Source organism: Plecotus auritus (assembly GCF_963455305.1).
Source record: "Plecotus auritus genome assembly, chromosome: 13".
Classification (NCBI taxonomy): domain Eukaryota; kingdom Metazoa; phylum Chordata; class Mammalia; order Chiroptera; family Vespertilionidae; genus Plecotus; species Plecotus auritus.
In genome coordinates, this window is record NC_137779.1 from 19,917,851 (window position 1) to 19,934,352 (window position 16,502).

The window sequence follows — 16,502 nt, forward strand, 5'->3', positions numbered from 1 at the left end:
CGACTTCAAGCACCGCCTGACAGCGTGAGTCGCCTTCCCTCACCCCGGTCCTGAGCTCGGGTCATTCCGATAAGAATCACTCTTACGAGAAATTCTTCACTTCCTCCATGTCCCCAAGTCCACAGCCTTATCTTACTGAACCTTTTAGTAACAATCAAGGCTAATGACCGCTCCCCAATTCTTAACGCTCTCACTGCTTGGCTTCCAAGAGTCAGCTCTCTCTTGTGGTCGCTTCCTCTCCACGTGCTCCACCTCCTCTCAAGGCTTAGTCCTCGGCCTCTTTTCTCCTTGCTCCTCGTTTAGCACCTTCCCCCTAAGCCTTTGACTTTAAATGCTCTATATACCAATATGCCAACAGCTCTCTACCTCGACTCCAGGCTGGGTTCTAAACCCAAATATACCACTGTCTATTCAGTACCTTCACTCAGATGCCTCAAAGACAGCTCAAACTCAGCACATCCCAAACTAAACTCATGACCTTCACCCTCACCCATGTCCGGGCGTCTTCCACAGCCGCCCACCTCCATAAACACCACCTTCAGTCACGAAACGCAAACCTAGCAAAGGGGTGCTTGACCGCACTCTTCTTTCACTCCCTTGTCCAAGTCATACCAAGCCCTGTGGCTTCTCCACCTAAAACCTTCTTAAATTTTAGAGCCAACTATCTTCATCTCTACACAGGCTGTGTGATCGTTATGAACTGAATCTTCCCTGGCACCATGGAGCTACTGCCTCCTCCACCCAGAACGCCCTCCCTGCCACCTGCTGGCCTCCTCCTAATCACCACCGGTATCTCTGCTCATACATCGCTTCCTCAGGAAGGTCCTCCCGGGTCCAGACTACACCAATGCCTCACTGTAACTTCTGTCCTTCCTGGTACTTTTCCTTACAGAATGGGTAAGTCTGTTATTTCACTTGAAGGACTATTTGTTCCCCCAAACAAACCTTAACCCCCTTGAGTGGAGCGTACTGTCTGAAACTTGCAAACCATTACATTCCCTAGCACCTGACACAGAGCCTGATGCCTAGAAGCTAAACAAATGTGGTAATGGGTGGATCTACTGCATCTCTCCATACATATCCTCACAGACTGTGCAAGAGCGTAAAGAGAAAGGTTCATGAATTCCAACATGAAATCAACCCTGGTTTCCTCATCACCATCACCAGGTTAACAGTCACCAAGTTACTTCAGGTGCACGCTACACAACTTACACAGTAAGAGGAACTTTATAAACTTAAAACAAAAGCAAGGGCGCTGTGCCTTAAAAGCAGCTTATCCGGAGCTGCCTGGCACCTTGCTGCACATTATCCTCCATAGCAAGTCCCATTTTTAGGAAAGAAAAATAACTACATTATTACAAATTGACCTAAAACCGTAAGTACAATTAATATAAATGCATTTAAATTTAGCCAGCACCGGAGTGCATCGTAATAGAAGGGCTATTCCACCCCAGCCCCGGTGAGCCCAAACCCACTGGAGGGGATGGAGGGGGTGAAGTTCGGACCCCGAGTACAAAAGGGATCCCGAAGGAGTCTTTTGCAGAACAGCCTAAGATTTAATACTGCCCAAGCTGAAGGGAAGAAATGAGAGAACGAAGACCTAGTGTCACTAGGTCTTATGAATTACTTACCAAGCAATTTCCACTGCTGGGTTTTCTCCTTGAATTCAACAAATGGAGAGAAACTGGAAGGCACAGCTGCAAGAAATGGATTCCATGAACAAGCCACACAGGTCAGAGTGCTAAACTCAGAACAATGACCGTCCCTGAGCTGAGAGAACATCTGAACGTTTCCTAGTATCAGGCCTCCAAGGCTGGCACTGTGCAAAGCCATGATGGTTTCAGCCAGTAAAGCTGCAGTTCACTATGAGAATTAATTAGACCGGGGTTGTGGGGGAGGGGGTAATGGGGGGACGGGACACTGACCCTCCAGAAAAAAGCACCTTACCGCGGCTTTCTCCAGCAAGATACTGCAGGGCTGGTAGCACCAGCTCCGCCCAGTTGGGGGCTGCAGAGAACCAGCTATTGAGGGAGCTGGCCGGAGAGGACTGCCAATCCAAAACCCGCTCCTCCAGCTGCAGGAAAGCAAAGGCAGAACAGTCAGGGTCCAGCAATTCCACGATGGCCACAGCAAGCTGGGTGGGTCTCTCCAGTCTGCACACGCTACACAGCAAGTCAGCCGAAGGGCTCTGGGAGCGACCCAGAGTTCCTCTCAAGCTGCAGACCAGGGTGGGGAACGTCCAGCCCGCGGGCTAAGGCCCGAGAAGTCATTAGGTCTGGCCCTGCCAAGGCATTAGGGGTGAGTTAATTAAATGGTAGACCAAATATAGCAGGGTGCTTTTTAAGTTGATAATTTTCTATGTTATAAATATCCAAATGGCACTTGGCAAAAAAAAAAAATAAAAAAATAAAAGGTTTCCCACCCCTGCTACAGAACATTAAGATTTTCTAGGATTTGAAAACTTTTGATATACATCTGACTTTCCCACAACTCTTACCACAGGAAGGCTAGACTGCCCCTCCAGCAGCAAGATCTCAAGGAGAAGAGAGAAGAAGCTGGAAGATATTTCATTGATTCCCAGGCAAGGCTTGAGGTCTTCCAGAGGCCTAATGAAGGAGAAAAAATGTAAGAAAGAAAAGGACCAAGAACACATCCCTAGGTGGTTTAAGCCCTCCAAGCCTTCTGTCTATCATAAAAGAGTTCAATAAAGGGCCACACTATGTACTCGCCCTGGTAGAATCCCGAGACTCTGGGCCTATGGTTCAACACCAACCAGGCCACCCCAAGCACCAGCTATTGGGTCACCCTTCGGCCCCATCCTCCACCCTGCGCAGTCAGCTCTGTTGCTCACTTACTCCTCCTTGATGGCAGGCACTGCCAACGGAGACGGAGCCTGTGAGAGAGGCGGGATCCCTTCAGTCCCGCTTAAGGGCTCAGCCAAGTCCTCTGCTTCTGATTTGATCACTTTTATTTTCTTCTTCTTCCTCTCCTCTTTTTCCTTAACCTTTTTTTTAAGGACAGCCAAGTCATATAGGGCTGCGAAGAAAAAGCAACACAGATCATAGAACTGCATTTTCTACATCCGGGAGTGTGGGAGTCTCATCTGCATTTATTTTCTCAGGCCCACCAGTAAAAGAAAGAAGAGTCTCAAAAACAAGACTTTTAGGTTTGTTTACCAAACCCGAAGAGGATTTCCAAATTAATTTTAACAGTTATTCAGGCATCAATGATCTGTTGTTCTGATTCTATATTCACTTTCCACCTATAAACCCACTAGAGGGAATAACCAAAAAAGGTTATCAGCAAGAAGCTGTGATTTCTCTGTTTTCCAACATGTACATAGGTTCACGGAATTTAGCACCAGTCAGACGATGGCTGCCCAATGAGGGCGTCCTTTACCTGCTAGAGAGCCTTTCCTGCCAGCGTTGACGCGAGTCATGATGTCATTGAGAGTCAGGTCCCCTGTCAAAAGGTCCGGGTGATCCTAGATGTGATACCAGAGATCTGTTATGGAGCCCAAATATGGAGCCCAAACTGCTGGGGGTTTGCCAATTTACCTAACAGATAAATAGATGTTACGTGCACTTAAGAAAATCATGCTGGCCCTAAACGGTTTGGCTCAGTGGATAGAGCGTCGGCCTGCGGACTGAAGGGTCCCGGGTTCGATTCCGGTCAAGGGCATGTACCTGGGTTGCGGGCACATCCCCAGTAGGGGGCGTGCAGGAGGCAGCTGATCGATGTCTCTCTCTCATCGATGTTTCTAACTCTCTATCCCTCTCTCTTCCTCTCTGTAAAAAATCAATAAAATATATTTAAAAAAAAAAAAAAGAAAGAAAATCATGCTGAATTAAAATTATAAAAACTGCTCTTCATAACGAGGCAGAGGAGAACCCAGCGGCAACCTTTCTATTGTACGGCATTTGTAGTTTATAAAGCTCTTTCACATTCCTCACCTTGCGTGCTCTTCAAATAGTCTTGTTAAAGATCATGTTTTACAGCAGGGGTGGGGGACATTTTTTCTGCCAAGGGCCTTTTGGATATTTATAACCTCATTTGTGGGCCATACAAAATTATCAACTTAAAAATTAGCCTGCTATATTTGGTCAAACATTTAATTAATTCATCCCTAATGCCTTGGCAGGGCCAGACCAAATGACTTTGCAGGTCTTATATGGCCCCAGGGCCGGACATTCCCCACCCATTTTTACAGTCTGAAAATGGGATTCAGACAAGTTAAGGGACTTGCCCAATACCACAGAGCAGGTGGGGAAGACAGTCGGTTCTGACTGCCACTGTGGGAGTCTCCCCATCTCGCCTCCTGCCTTAGGCGAACTCCTCCTCCTCCTACTGTGCTCTCTGGTGTGGCCGCACTGGAATCACCTTGATTAGGTGGAGCTTAGAAACAGAAAAGAGCGGGCAGAGCATAGGATCTGACCTTGGCTCAGCCACTGACTAGCTGTAGGGCCAAGAACAAGCTCCCGACCCTCTGAGCACTGGTAAAATGGGTATGATTCAACACCAGTCTTAAGCAAAGATTAAATCAGACACTATTTTCAGAGTGCCTTATAAGTCAAAGCATGGCCCTAGCTGATTTGGCTCAGTGGATAGAGCAGTGACCTACGGACTGAAGGGTCCCAGGTCCGATTCCGGTCAAGGGCACATGCCCAGGTTGCAGGCTCGATCCGAAATAGGGAGCATGCAGGAGGTAGCCCATAAATGATTCTCTCTCTCATCACTGATGTTTCTATCTCTCTCCCCCTCTCCCTTCCTCTCTGAAATAAATAAAAATATAAATAAATAAATAAATAAATAAATAACAATAAGGTCAAAGCACGTGTCTTCTCACACCTTCCGTGTTAACTAGGTCTATCAGTGTCCTGCCCTCTAACGATGATAAGGGAAGAAAGCAGAAATAAGGTAGTGACTACCTGTGTGTTCCTCACAATAGCCAATCCAGAGACTTGACACTGAAAACCGCTAATGAGCACACACCTGGCCCCCACTCTTACCGGTTGATGTTTCCGCTTCTCATGGTGCTTCTTTAGCATTATCTTCAGGTCACTGTCCCCCAGTTCTATCTTATCTGAGAGGAAATGAACCAAACCACATGCACTAGGTCATTCACAACGTGATGCTGAAATTTAAATCTTTCTGGTCACCTGTGATATTCAAAACTAAGGTATTTCTCTGAGCTTCCCTTCTAAGGGCTGTGTACTACAAGTACCATCAGTCTTGAAACAGTCATAGGGTCAACTCTCCAGTTTTTCTATACATTGGTCAATAACCATGACCTCATTTATTTAGCTGCTCCTAAAACACATTCAAGGTTCTTAACGTTCTTCTTTGTTTCCTATCCCAATTAAAAATTCTTCTCTGCCCTGGCCGGTGTGGCTCAGTTGCATGAGTGTCATCCTGTGCACCTAAAGGTCACCGGTTCAATTCCGGTCAGGGCAAATACCAGGTGGCGGGCTCGATCCCTGGTGACGGTGCATGCAGGCGGCAACCAACCAGTGTTTCTCTCTCACACTGATGTCCCTCTCTCCCCCCACTTCCTCTCTTTCTCGAATCAATAAAAACATATTAAAAATAAATCCTTCTCTAATTTCACAGATGTTCTGAGAAACTGCCATGGCCCTCCCTGGTTACCCCTTTGTTCTATTACTGAGATGTCAAGGAAGGCAGGCCTATCTGCTGGTAAAAAAGTGGAATGGTACCCAAACGTCTCCAATTCCAAGGAACACTGCTTTGTTTTCCTGGCAGGTAAGAATCTGGCCCCACCTCCCTCCAAGGGAGTCCTCAAATCTACCTGCAGATTTCCCAGAATGCCAGCAGCAGCCGCTTAGTCCTCACCTGCAGTTTTCATGTCTGTGGTGGAAAGCGTGGGCACCACCCTCAGGGGCACCGCAGGGCTAGGAGAACGCGCTGGGGAGCTCGGGAGCCATGAGCTGAGATCTTCAAAAGAAAATGTTTCTTGTAAATCCCACGTGGCTGTGGACTCCAATAGGGAGATTGGGTAAGTGGCCATTTGGGTTCAACAAGGGCAAGCCAACAACAGGGAGGCCAGGGTTCCACCATTCCTTTCTGACCCTTCCCCAGGCGAGCTGGAGCACTGAGGCCATTTAAACGGCTCTTCCGGGAAGAGACTTCACCAGTGATGGGTCGCACTGCAGCAGGCCAACAGTCACTACTACTCTCCTGTGGGGGGAAAAGCAGTTCTCTCAAGGGGCACACGAGGACCAGACAGGCCCACTGCGGAGAGCCCTGCCACACAGGGGCCCAGCTCATCTAAACCAGTGCCAAGTACCCATCACAGGTAAAAATGATATGCAGTCATGCCCCACCTAACAGGAACGTCCACCCCCCGACAGATAACGGGACAGCTTCTTTGCTGGGGAGATAAATGGCTACCACTGGCTCCAACCACACAGCAAGCTGCTGGAGTAAATCCAGCACCTCAGCCACTCCCAGTGCCCAGGACACTCACCCTCTTCATCGGACGACAGGGCCGTGTCACCACACTCCTCCTTCACTTCCCTCAAGACCTTCAGGTAGCGCTGCTGGGTGCGCCACTCCCGCTCTTCGGGGGTGCGGGACGGAGAAGGGCGCTTCTGCCGGAAGGAAAGGGCTGGGCCGCTCCGACGGGCCATTTCCAGGAGGTCCTAGGAAGGCCAGACAGGAGCACGTCAGCACTGAAGCTTGTTCTGGTACCTTCTCTAAGTCTACATTCTCTTCTCTTCATTGTTTAATAAGCTCTATTCCTTCTCTCCAGATTACAAAAAAGATGTATATGTGATTATGCCAAATAAAAACAACCTATTTTGATTATTACATGGCGAGTACTCATTACACTAGAGACCCAAATATTTCCATACTGAAGCTTAAACCACTGAAAGCCAGAACTTTGTCTCGGATTAGCAGACAGGTCCAGCCCCGGGCCCACTGAGGTTGACACTCTGCATACCCCACACGGCTCTCAGGGGCCCGTGTAGCCCACACTCCTACCCTACAGTAGCCTGGTTCCCTGCACGAGCCACGATGGAGCTGAGAGCTGTTTATTTATCGTGGTAAATACTGAAGCTACACTATTTCATCCATTTTAAGAGGTACCTTTTCCCCTGTTTTAACATCTCTGAGATCAGGGTACATCTTAAAATTGAACGTAAGAAAGAATAATATAGTTTAATTGTATCATAGCTTAATTGGTAGCATACTTTTTCTTTAGTGGTATCTTTCATATTTTACACCTGAGACACTTCTTGAGGTCATGAAACCGGTGCGTTCACTGCCCGTTTCACATCTACTTCCCGACATCACTTACGTTCCGGGAAGCCAGAATCTGCTTCAGCAGCCGATGGAAATACTGCTGCTGGGAGTTGAGGTACCGCTTGTACTGCGACTTGAAGCACAGCTGCCGATATTTGACCACCTCAGGGTTAAAGTGTCCATCTTAAAAGAACAGAGGTACAATATATATACATCAGTCAACAAATATTTAACGTGTGCTGAAAATATGGTCAACTCTACTAAACTGAGACATACAATACTGGGGGCATGGGAAGGAGATAACCTTTGTGAATGTGGAGCCTACAGTCCCGTAGGAGAGACAGCAAATAAACAGGTAAACAGGTAAGTAATAGTCAACTCTCTTAAGTACTATAAGGAAGTTAACTCCAGAGAACTGAAGGGCAAGGAGAGTTCAATCAGGAAAGGGATCTCTAAGGAATGATGCACAAAATGAAGCCTGATTAAAGCAACTGCAGCAAAATATCAACAACTGATATAGGTGAACATTACACGAATGTTCATTATGTTATTTTTCAACTTTTCTATATGCTTACAAGTTTTCAAAATGAAAAACTGGGAGGAATATATGCCTGGCTGGTGTGGCTAAGTTGGTTGGGTGTTGTCCCATACACCGAAAGGTTGCCAGTTCGATTCCCAGTCAAGACTCATGCCCAGGTTGTGGGTTCAATCCCCAGTAGGGGGCGTACAGAAATGTCTGAAGACTAAAGCAGAGTAGGTGGTAGCTGAGCGGCACAAGATGACCTGGGAAGGTGAACCGAGATCAGACCACAGAAGCTTTTAGGTCATGCGTGGATTTTATCCTAAGTGCAATGAAGGTTTAAAGCAGAAGAATGACATGCTGGAAGCAAGAGTGAAAGAAAAATGGCTGTAGTGGTCTAGGTGTGACAATGGTGGCTTGGTCCCATGATCTCCCTCCACATTCAATAAAAGCCGAGACCCTAAAGATGGCCTATAAGGCCCTTCATGACCTGTCTCATGCCACCTGTGGCCTCACCTTCCACCGGTCCCCCTTTTGCTCACGCTACCCCACCCCCAATGGCCTCCATGCTGTTTCCTGAACAGGCCACATACCCTACTTTCTCAAGGCTTTCTAAAGCTCCCCCTGCCTGCAATATTTCCTATGAACACCCAATACTTTCATGGCTTGCTCTTCCTCCCTTCATAAAGTTTCTGTTCCTATGTTACCGCGCTGGAGAAGCCTTGCCCAAATACCAAATCTAAAACAGCTCCTGCCCAGCACTCTAGTCCCATACCCTTTCTTATTCTTTGTAGCACTTAAACCAATAAATATTTGCTTATTTATCATCTATTTTTCTCTATTAGAATGCAAGGTCACTACTCTATCTCCAAACCACAAAGAATGCCTGGCACAAAGTAGCTGATGGGTAAATAGTGGTTAAATGAATGGAAGCAAGAGAGACTTGGGATACATTTCCAAGGGAGAAAGATCAGACCTGCTGGGGCAGGAAGGGGAGCAAGGAGAGGGGAGCAACTGAGCACCGTACCAGCCCATCCTACTGTTTTGGGGGAAAACATGACAGCAAAATAGACAGTGGTAACATTACACAGGGCCCTGACGTGACCTCTAAAACCAAGCAGCTCCCACGGAGGCCCCGGGTTTCAGTGAAGTAAACCTCTGCCAACCACAGAGGGGAATTCTTGACACAAACAACCCACCAACAACCCACCAAAGGAGAGAGAGTGAGCCTTAAGCCCTTCAGGCAGTGGTTCTCAACCTTCCTAATGCCGCGACCATTTAATACAGTTCCTCATGTTGTGGTGACCCCCAACCACTGTTATGAATCGTAATGTAAATATCTGTGTTTTCCGATGGTCTTAGGCGACCCTGCTAGCGGTTCTTAACCTGTGGGTCACGACCCACAGGTTGAGAACCGCAGCAGTAGAGCCTAAGACCATCGGAAAACACAGATATTTACATTACGATTCATTAACAGTAGCAAAATTACAGTTATGAAGTAGCAACGAAAATAATTTTATGGGTGGGGGTCACCACAACATGAGGAACTGTATTAAAGGGTCGCGGCATTAGGAAGGTTGAGAACCACTGCCTTAAAGTAATGGAAGGTCTGAACAAGCCCGTTCCCGCCAGGCTTCTCAGCTGTCAAGTGAGCCAGTTGAACAAAACTCCCAGAGACGCACTGCCCTTTCAGGGCCTCCTGCCAAGCAGCCTCACCTCAGAAGTGGGGAGAGGAAGCGGCTTCCCCTGCTCCCCTCTATAGGACAGAGAGAAAACTGACTTAGAGCGGCTCCAAAACATCTTGCAATCCCCAATACAATGACTGATTCAGGAAAGAACCATTATTGGGTGCTAAAACCAGAGTAAAACAAGGGCTTTTGGGAAATAAGAGTATCACGTGATCTCAGGAAAAAAATAAAACTCTCTCCCCCAAAAAAAGTATTTCCATTTATCTATCTTGTTCACAAAACATTAAATACGGTTATGTCTGGGTGGTAGGATTAAGACATCACCTGCCTTCTGAGATGACAGTGGGAAAGAAATAACATTTCCCATAGAGTGTTCTCAGCAAAAATGTTTAACCCAAATCTAATCATGAGAAACAAGACAATTCCCCAGAAAACAAGATGTTTTACAATTCAAGTGTCCTAGGCTCTTCAAAAAACATCAGTGTTTTCAAAGACAAGGGGGAGGAAAGGCAGAGGGCCCTAGATTCAGGAAGCAGAGAGACATGAGATCGAAATATGATGCATGAACCTTGAATTGGTCCTGGATTTAAGAGACAACTATAAAGGCCATTTGGGGACAACTGAGACAATTTGCAGGTGGGATACTCTGTGATATTTTTTGCTCAATGTAAAATGTCTTGGGTGTAATAAAGAGGACTGTGATCGCGTGGGAAAATGTCCTTGTTAAGAGATACATAACTGCTAAAGAGGCTGGCAGTAGTATCATGCTTTCTGCAGAAAAGTGTATATGATTCAGACACACACACACACACACACACACACACACATAGATATATGTAATAAGGCAAATGGTAAACTACTACTAAAAATTATTTAAAGACTAGTCATAAAGGTGCCTATAAGATATTGGTATTTTTATTTATTTATTTTTGTTAATCCTCACCAGAGAGTATTTTTTCCATTGATTTTTAGGAAGTGGAAGGAAGGAGGGAAAAAGAAAGAGAGAAAAAAACATCAATTGGCTGTCCCCCACAAGCACCCCAAACGAGGCTGGGGATCAAACCTGCAACCCAGGCACATGCCCTTGACTGGAAATCAAACTTATGACCCTTTAGGGCTCAGGCTGACACTCTAACTTCTGAGTCACATGGGCCAGGGCGAAGTTGGTAATGTTTTATTTTTTGATCTAGGTGGTTGTTTTACATAGCTGAGTTCATATTATAATAAATCATTGAGCAATACACTTATGATTTATATATTTCCTATGTAAGTTAAAAAAAAAGATGGTGTCGGCAGCAAGTGTTGCACAAAACCAGTCTGAGTCGGCATCTATAATAATAAAAGCATAATATGCTAATTAGACTGGACATCCTTCCGAACGACCTTCCGGATGAAGCCAGGGCTGCAAGGGAAGCCCGGGTCCCGGGTGCCGGCAGCTGGGAGAAGGAAGGGCTACTCTTGCACGAATTTCGTGCATCAGGCCTCTAGTCTGTACATAAAAACAGACTGAAACGAAGACCTGCACATAACTGAATGTGTCCCCACCTTCCACTCCTCCCGAAAGCCTGCTGAGCTACGCACCTCGGAAGAGTTTCTGGGCGATGTGCAGAGGGTTCCCGAAGCGGAAGTTCTCGCCCCTGAACAGGGCCAGGAGCAGCTGGTTCTGCTGCTCAGCACTGTCCTCAGGAACGTGGGGCAGAAACTGCTGGAGGTGCGCACGCTGGGAGTCACTCAACACTTCCTGCCACGTGGAGAGGCTGACCACCTCAAAGAATATCTCGGGCTAGGAGAATGAGGGAAAGCAGGAGAAAAGTCAACGAGAGAAAAAGAGGTTTCTAAGTTTTCTGTGTGTGATAAAATATGTATGACATAGAACTTCCCATTTTATCCATTTTTAACTGTATGGTTCGGCAGCATTAAGTACATTCACACTATTGTGCAACCATCGCCACCATGCAAGTTTTAAGTGTTTTTAAACAAACTAAAATTCCACTGATCTTTCCTCAATTCTCAAAACTTAAGAGATTTATAAAGACTACCTATAAACCAAAGTCTTATACCCAACAGCAAGTAATCCAGAGGAAAATAATCTCAGTAGAGAGAACCCTATCTGGGAACCATTTCTGCCGGCAGGGGACATGACGGCAGACATCCGAGTTTAGCGAAAATGAGTGGTAGGAAAAAGTTAACACAGGAGGAAAGAACTTGAGGAGTTGAGGTCACCCGCTGAGAGTGAGAAGCAGCAGATGGAGCTCATTTTCAGTTCAACAATCACATACTGGACATCTATGTGCTACGTACTGAGACAGACTAGTACTGCATACATATTGTCTGGTTGTGGGAAATATTAAACAAGCAATCACAACGTAGCTTAAGAAGTTTACCTAAGAGCACATAGGAGAAGCACACCTCCCAGACTGAAGGCTTCAGAGAACACCTACCAGAGGAAGTGACATTTAAGAGAGTGAGGGATGTCCGGCCGGCGTGGCTCAGTGGTTGAGCATCGACCTATGAACCAGGAGGTCACGGTTCAATTCCCGGTCGGGGCATATGCCCGTGTGGGCTCAATCCCCAGTGGGGCACACAGGAGGCAGCCGATCAATGATTCTCTCTGATCACTGATGTTTCTATTGCTCTCTCCATCTCCCTGTCTGAAATCAATAAAAATATAGAGAGGCTCGGTGTACAAAATTTGTGCATAGGTAGGGTCCCTAGCCTGGCCAGCGATCAGGGCCGGCTGGGGCCTTCCTTTGTTTCGCGCCACCCCCTGATGGTCAGCACATGTCATAGCGAGCAGTCGAACTCCCGGTCAGTCAAACTCCCAATGGGACAATTTGCATATTAGCCTTTTATTATATAGGATATATTTTTTTAAAAGACAGTGAGGGATGATAAGGAAAAGAATAAAAGACTGAGGGAAGAGGGTTAAAAACCCAAGAACAAAAAGAATTCAGGCAACATGAGGCTGGCACAAGGACGGGGAAGGAGAGGGGGAGCAGCAAGCAGGAGGAACAAGGGACCTGTGAGCATGCTCAGTACTTGTGCCTTTACCCTCTGGGCAATGGGGAGCCATCAACTGTCTCAGCATGAGTACACCAAAGCCCCTCAGCTCCGTGTCCGTGTCCCCCTGCAAACCCGTCGGTGCTCACCACTTTATTCCCAGCACCTGTGTCTGGCATAAAGTAGGTGCTTAATGAAACAAGTGTTTGCTGACTGAGTGACACAGGAGATTTACTTGAAAGGGGATGCAAAGGAAACATGGAAGGATCTACAGCGACTTCGGTGGTTGTTACTCCAGGTGAGAGAGGGAATAAGACAAGGGCAGAGTGGCAGCTTTAATTTTATGTAAAATGTCTGACATAATATGAAAGAGAAATCCGAACCAAATATGACTAAATGAAATTATCTCCTAAAGCTGGATGATGCTCAGATGAATGTCAGCTTTATGACATTGCACCTATGTTTAAAATATGCAAAATAAACCAAGACAGAGAAATAAATGTTTCAGCACCTCCGTCTTCCACGTACTAAGCGCTTAATGAACGGCAGCCACCTTAATGATAATGATCACAGCGCCTGTCTGTGAAAGTGGTCACAGCACGCTGATATGCTTGCCCAGGACACACACTAATAACTGACGAGCGGGTTCCTTATAGCCAGAGAGGACATGTTTGGGTTTGGTTTCATGAATCACAACATGGGTAATCAATGTAATGTAAACATACACACAATTCTCCTCTTTAAAAAACTTCTTGCTCATTGCTGAAAATTAACTTGTTAAAAATAGAGCTTTATAACATATTATCAAGTTATTAAACATGCAGAATGTAGCTTGTAATTTCTTCCTTACTCAGAATATTCAATAAACTCTCCACAAAAAAAGACGGAGATCACTCTGGCTGCAGTGCAGAGAATGAAACAGAAGGTAGTGCGAGACTGAAAAGGATGAGAACAGTGGCTGTGGGGAGGCTGAGAGAGGAGAAGATGGTGATGATGTAACTCACATCCTCCAGAAGGTCCTCGGGCAGACTAACCCTGGTGTCCCCCAGGAGGCAGTCCTCCATAATCCGTGCGCCATGGCCATCTCCACACGGACCCAGTTCCAGGGGGTCCGTCAGCATATGGTCCAAGGAATCCATTTTTTATGTTCCACGGGGAATCTAGACAAACACAGGCAGTCACACCTTGAGACAGAAAGGCAGAAATCCAAGGGATCTGGTGGACACACTCCTTCAGAAAATATTCTGGCCCAGAAAATATTCCATCTCAAACCCACACTTATCCCTTATCTTCATACCCTAACTACAGCTGAACAGCTCCTCTCCCTCCCGCCCACCACTCCATAGTCATCTGAACTTTCAAATCTTACCAGACCTCTTCTAACTCCCAAATTTATAGGTTTTCTAACTTCACTTTACACATAAGCAAAAGGAGACTCGATGAATGGATCAGCAGAGTGCGTAATTTAGACTTCTAGACTTCCCAGGCCAATAATATCTCCACTATAACATAATTTAACAGCCCTAACTGGTTGGCTCAGTGGATGGAGTGTCAGCCTGCGGACTGAAGGGTCCCAGGTTCAATTCCGGTCAAGGGCATGTACCTTGGTTGCGGGCACATCCCCAGTGCAGGGTGTGCAGGAGGCAGCTGGTCGATGTTTCTCTCTCATCGATATTTCTAACTCTCCATCCCTCTCCCTTCCTCTCTGTAAAAAATTAATAAAATATATATTTTTTAAAAACATAATTTAACAATTTTTTTTTTTTTTTAGCAATTAAGTCTTTGCTCTTTCACAAAAGAAAATTCACACAGACTAATCAAGCTCAGACACTAACAGTAAGTTATTTAATGAGGGCCTATCTCATTTAATTCTTACAACTGTGAAAGACGGGGTTATTATATCTATTCTACAGACAGAAAAACAAGTAGGTAAGTAACTTGCCTAACCCCAGGGATAGGACTGAGGCTCAGGTCTGCCTGGCGGCAAAGCCATTTCTTAACACTACACACAATACACCCTATCTAAACTTCCAATTTGAGCCGAAACCGGTTTGGCTCAGTGGATAGAGCGTCAGCCTGCGGACTGAAAGGTCCCGGGTTCGATTCCGGTCAAGGGCATGTACCTTGGTTGCGGGCACATCTCCAGTAGGAGGCGTGCAGGAGGCAGCTGATCGATGTTTCTCTCTCATCGATGTTTCTAGCTCTCTATCCTTCTCCCTTCCTCTCTGTGAAATATCAATAAAATATATTAAAAATAAATAAATAAAAAAATAAAAATAAAATCTTCACATGTTTAAAAATAAATAAATAAATAAATAAATAAATAAACTTCCAATTTGAATCATGAAAAGGGAGCATCTTATGATGACTTTATTAGTCCAAATAAACTCCAGAGGCTCCAGGAACCTGACCGTGACCATCTGTAACGTGGAGGCCAACCCACCTTTAGTTGGTCCATCCGATTTTTATAACCATGTAAATGTAATGCTATTGTTCTCCTTCCTGTAATAACGGAACACAGCTGGCCACCTTTAGTAAAGTACATGTTAAAACATTTCACAAGGCTGATGGCTAGAATCCATGTAAAGCTGAGGCCACAGGACTGAACAAAGCTCTCAGGAACAAGGAGCTTGGACTCCATCACTCTAGGAACACTGGCTAAGTCCATGCTCTCTTTCCTATTCCTACCAAATGGGCTAGCAATAACAAGCACAGATAAATGAAAAGGAAAAAAAAATAGACGACAAATCAAAACACCAAACTTCTAATCTCGGTGACTCTGGACAAATCTTACCTCACCAGGTGTCAATTGATGAAGAGTGGTTGGGCCAATCCTGGATTCCTGCAATGAATAATCTCTAGATGGATGAGTTTACGTGACTTAACGCAGTCACGTAACGTAGTAATGGAATGACTTCTCATTCTGAAATTCTCAAATGATAAACAGCAAACCTGTAAATTTACTGTTAAAACAAGCACCTCCCCACTAAATTATTTCAAGTTTATCTTGAAGAGGTTTCAGATCTACGTGAGACCCAGCGGATGGGTTAGCGTTGAACCAAGCAGCTGTGTACCCCGGCCAGCCATGGTGAATTACAATACCCTGAACATGCCCTGTGCTAAATGACTGAAGCAGGTGAGAAAGCACAAGACATATGTGTTTAACAAAACTTTGAAATAGAAAAAAAAAATGCAGAAGCAACCTGATGCTGAGAATAAAGTCCCAATTTAAAAGAACTGACATACAGCAGGGTAAGCGCTGCAAAGCCAGGGTTCCACCTGCCTCTTAGGAGGATCACCTGTTTCACAACTTGCTCACAAGTGTCTTCAATTCGGTGGACCTGGAGCTTAAACTGAATCTTACCCAGTGGCAACCTTTGCCCTGCTACTATTCTGAATAGGCTCTCCAAATACAAAAAGCAGGCAGCTGCCAGAGGTTGGAACCCCGGAAGCCAAGGATTTCTAAGTCTTGTGGCGTCTGGACCTCTTTACTAGACCAGGAAGGCCTCTCCCAATGTCCTTTCCTCTGCACTAGGGCTAACCGACCCTCCCCGTCCCCCCACAATCCCCCACCCCCGCCCCAAACAAGCTAAACCTTAGGCTCCTTCTGGGGCCACCCCTGGCTCCAAATCCGTCGTCCCTGCAGCAAAGCCTCCCCTAGTCAACCCCGCCTCAGCCCGAGGCCCAGGTCCCGCCCTTCCAATCTGCACCGCTGCGCCCAGGCCCCTCCGCGCCAACCCTAACCCCCTCCCACCCGGGCCACTAACTCCCACAGGCCCACACCCCGCCACATACCCACCGGAGCAGCGACCCTCGGAGACCCCAGCACCTCCCTCCCTCCGCTCCCCCGCAACGACTTAACCCTTTCGCCCCCTAGGGCCCGCCCTCACCTCGGCCGCAAGCGCGGGCCTCGTTGCCCGCTGCGATCCTCGGCCCGCGGGCTCCAGGACGCGCTCGCCCTCGCAAGGCGTCTCTACGCGTGCACGCTCCGGGCTCCGGCGGCGGAAGGGGCGGAGCCTTGGATACCGGGG

At 46.5% G+C, this 16,502-nt stretch overlaps 1 protein-coding gene across 8 annotated transcripts in view; it reads right to left on the reverse strand.

The window, feature by feature from the left end:
* Positions 1-16,462, reverse strand: part of NFRKB (nuclear factor related to kappaB binding protein) — a 30,923-nt gene extending 14,461 nt beyond the window's left edge. For 3 of the 8 annotated variants that reach the window (XM_080650364.1, XM_080650363.1, XM_080650361.1), the window contains exons 1-13: positions 16,362-16,454; positions 15,266-15,402; positions 13,476-13,631; positions 11,053-11,254; positions 7,319-7,446; positions 6,485-6,659; positions 5,851-5,988; positions 5,010-5,083; positions 3,400-3,484; positions 2,856-3,036; positions 2,498-2,606; positions 1,948-2,074; positions 1,632-1,697 (exon numbers count right to left, since the gene is read on the reverse strand). In XM_080650364.1, the coding sequence (XP_080506490.1) occupies positions 1,632-1,697; positions 1,948-2,074; positions 2,498-2,606; positions 2,856-3,036; positions 3,400-3,484; positions 5,010-5,083; positions 5,851-5,988; positions 6,485-6,659; positions 7,319-7,446; positions 11,053-11,254; positions 13,476-13,610 (1,420 nt within the window). In that variant the 5' untranslated portion in view covers positions 13,611-13,631; positions 15,266-15,402; positions 16,362-16,454. Of the gene's footprint in view, positions 1-1,631; positions 1,698-1,947; positions 2,075-2,497; positions 2,607-2,855; positions 3,037-3,399; positions 3,485-5,009; positions 5,084-5,850; positions 5,989-6,484; positions 6,660-7,318; positions 7,447-11,052; positions 11,255-13,475; positions 13,632-15,265; positions 15,403-16,361 lie in introns of all 8 variants that reach the window. The other 5 variants (XM_080650366.1, XM_080650362.1, XM_080650367.1 and 2 more) reach the window with 5 other exon arrangements.
* Positions 16,463-16,502: the final 40 nt, after the last annotated feature.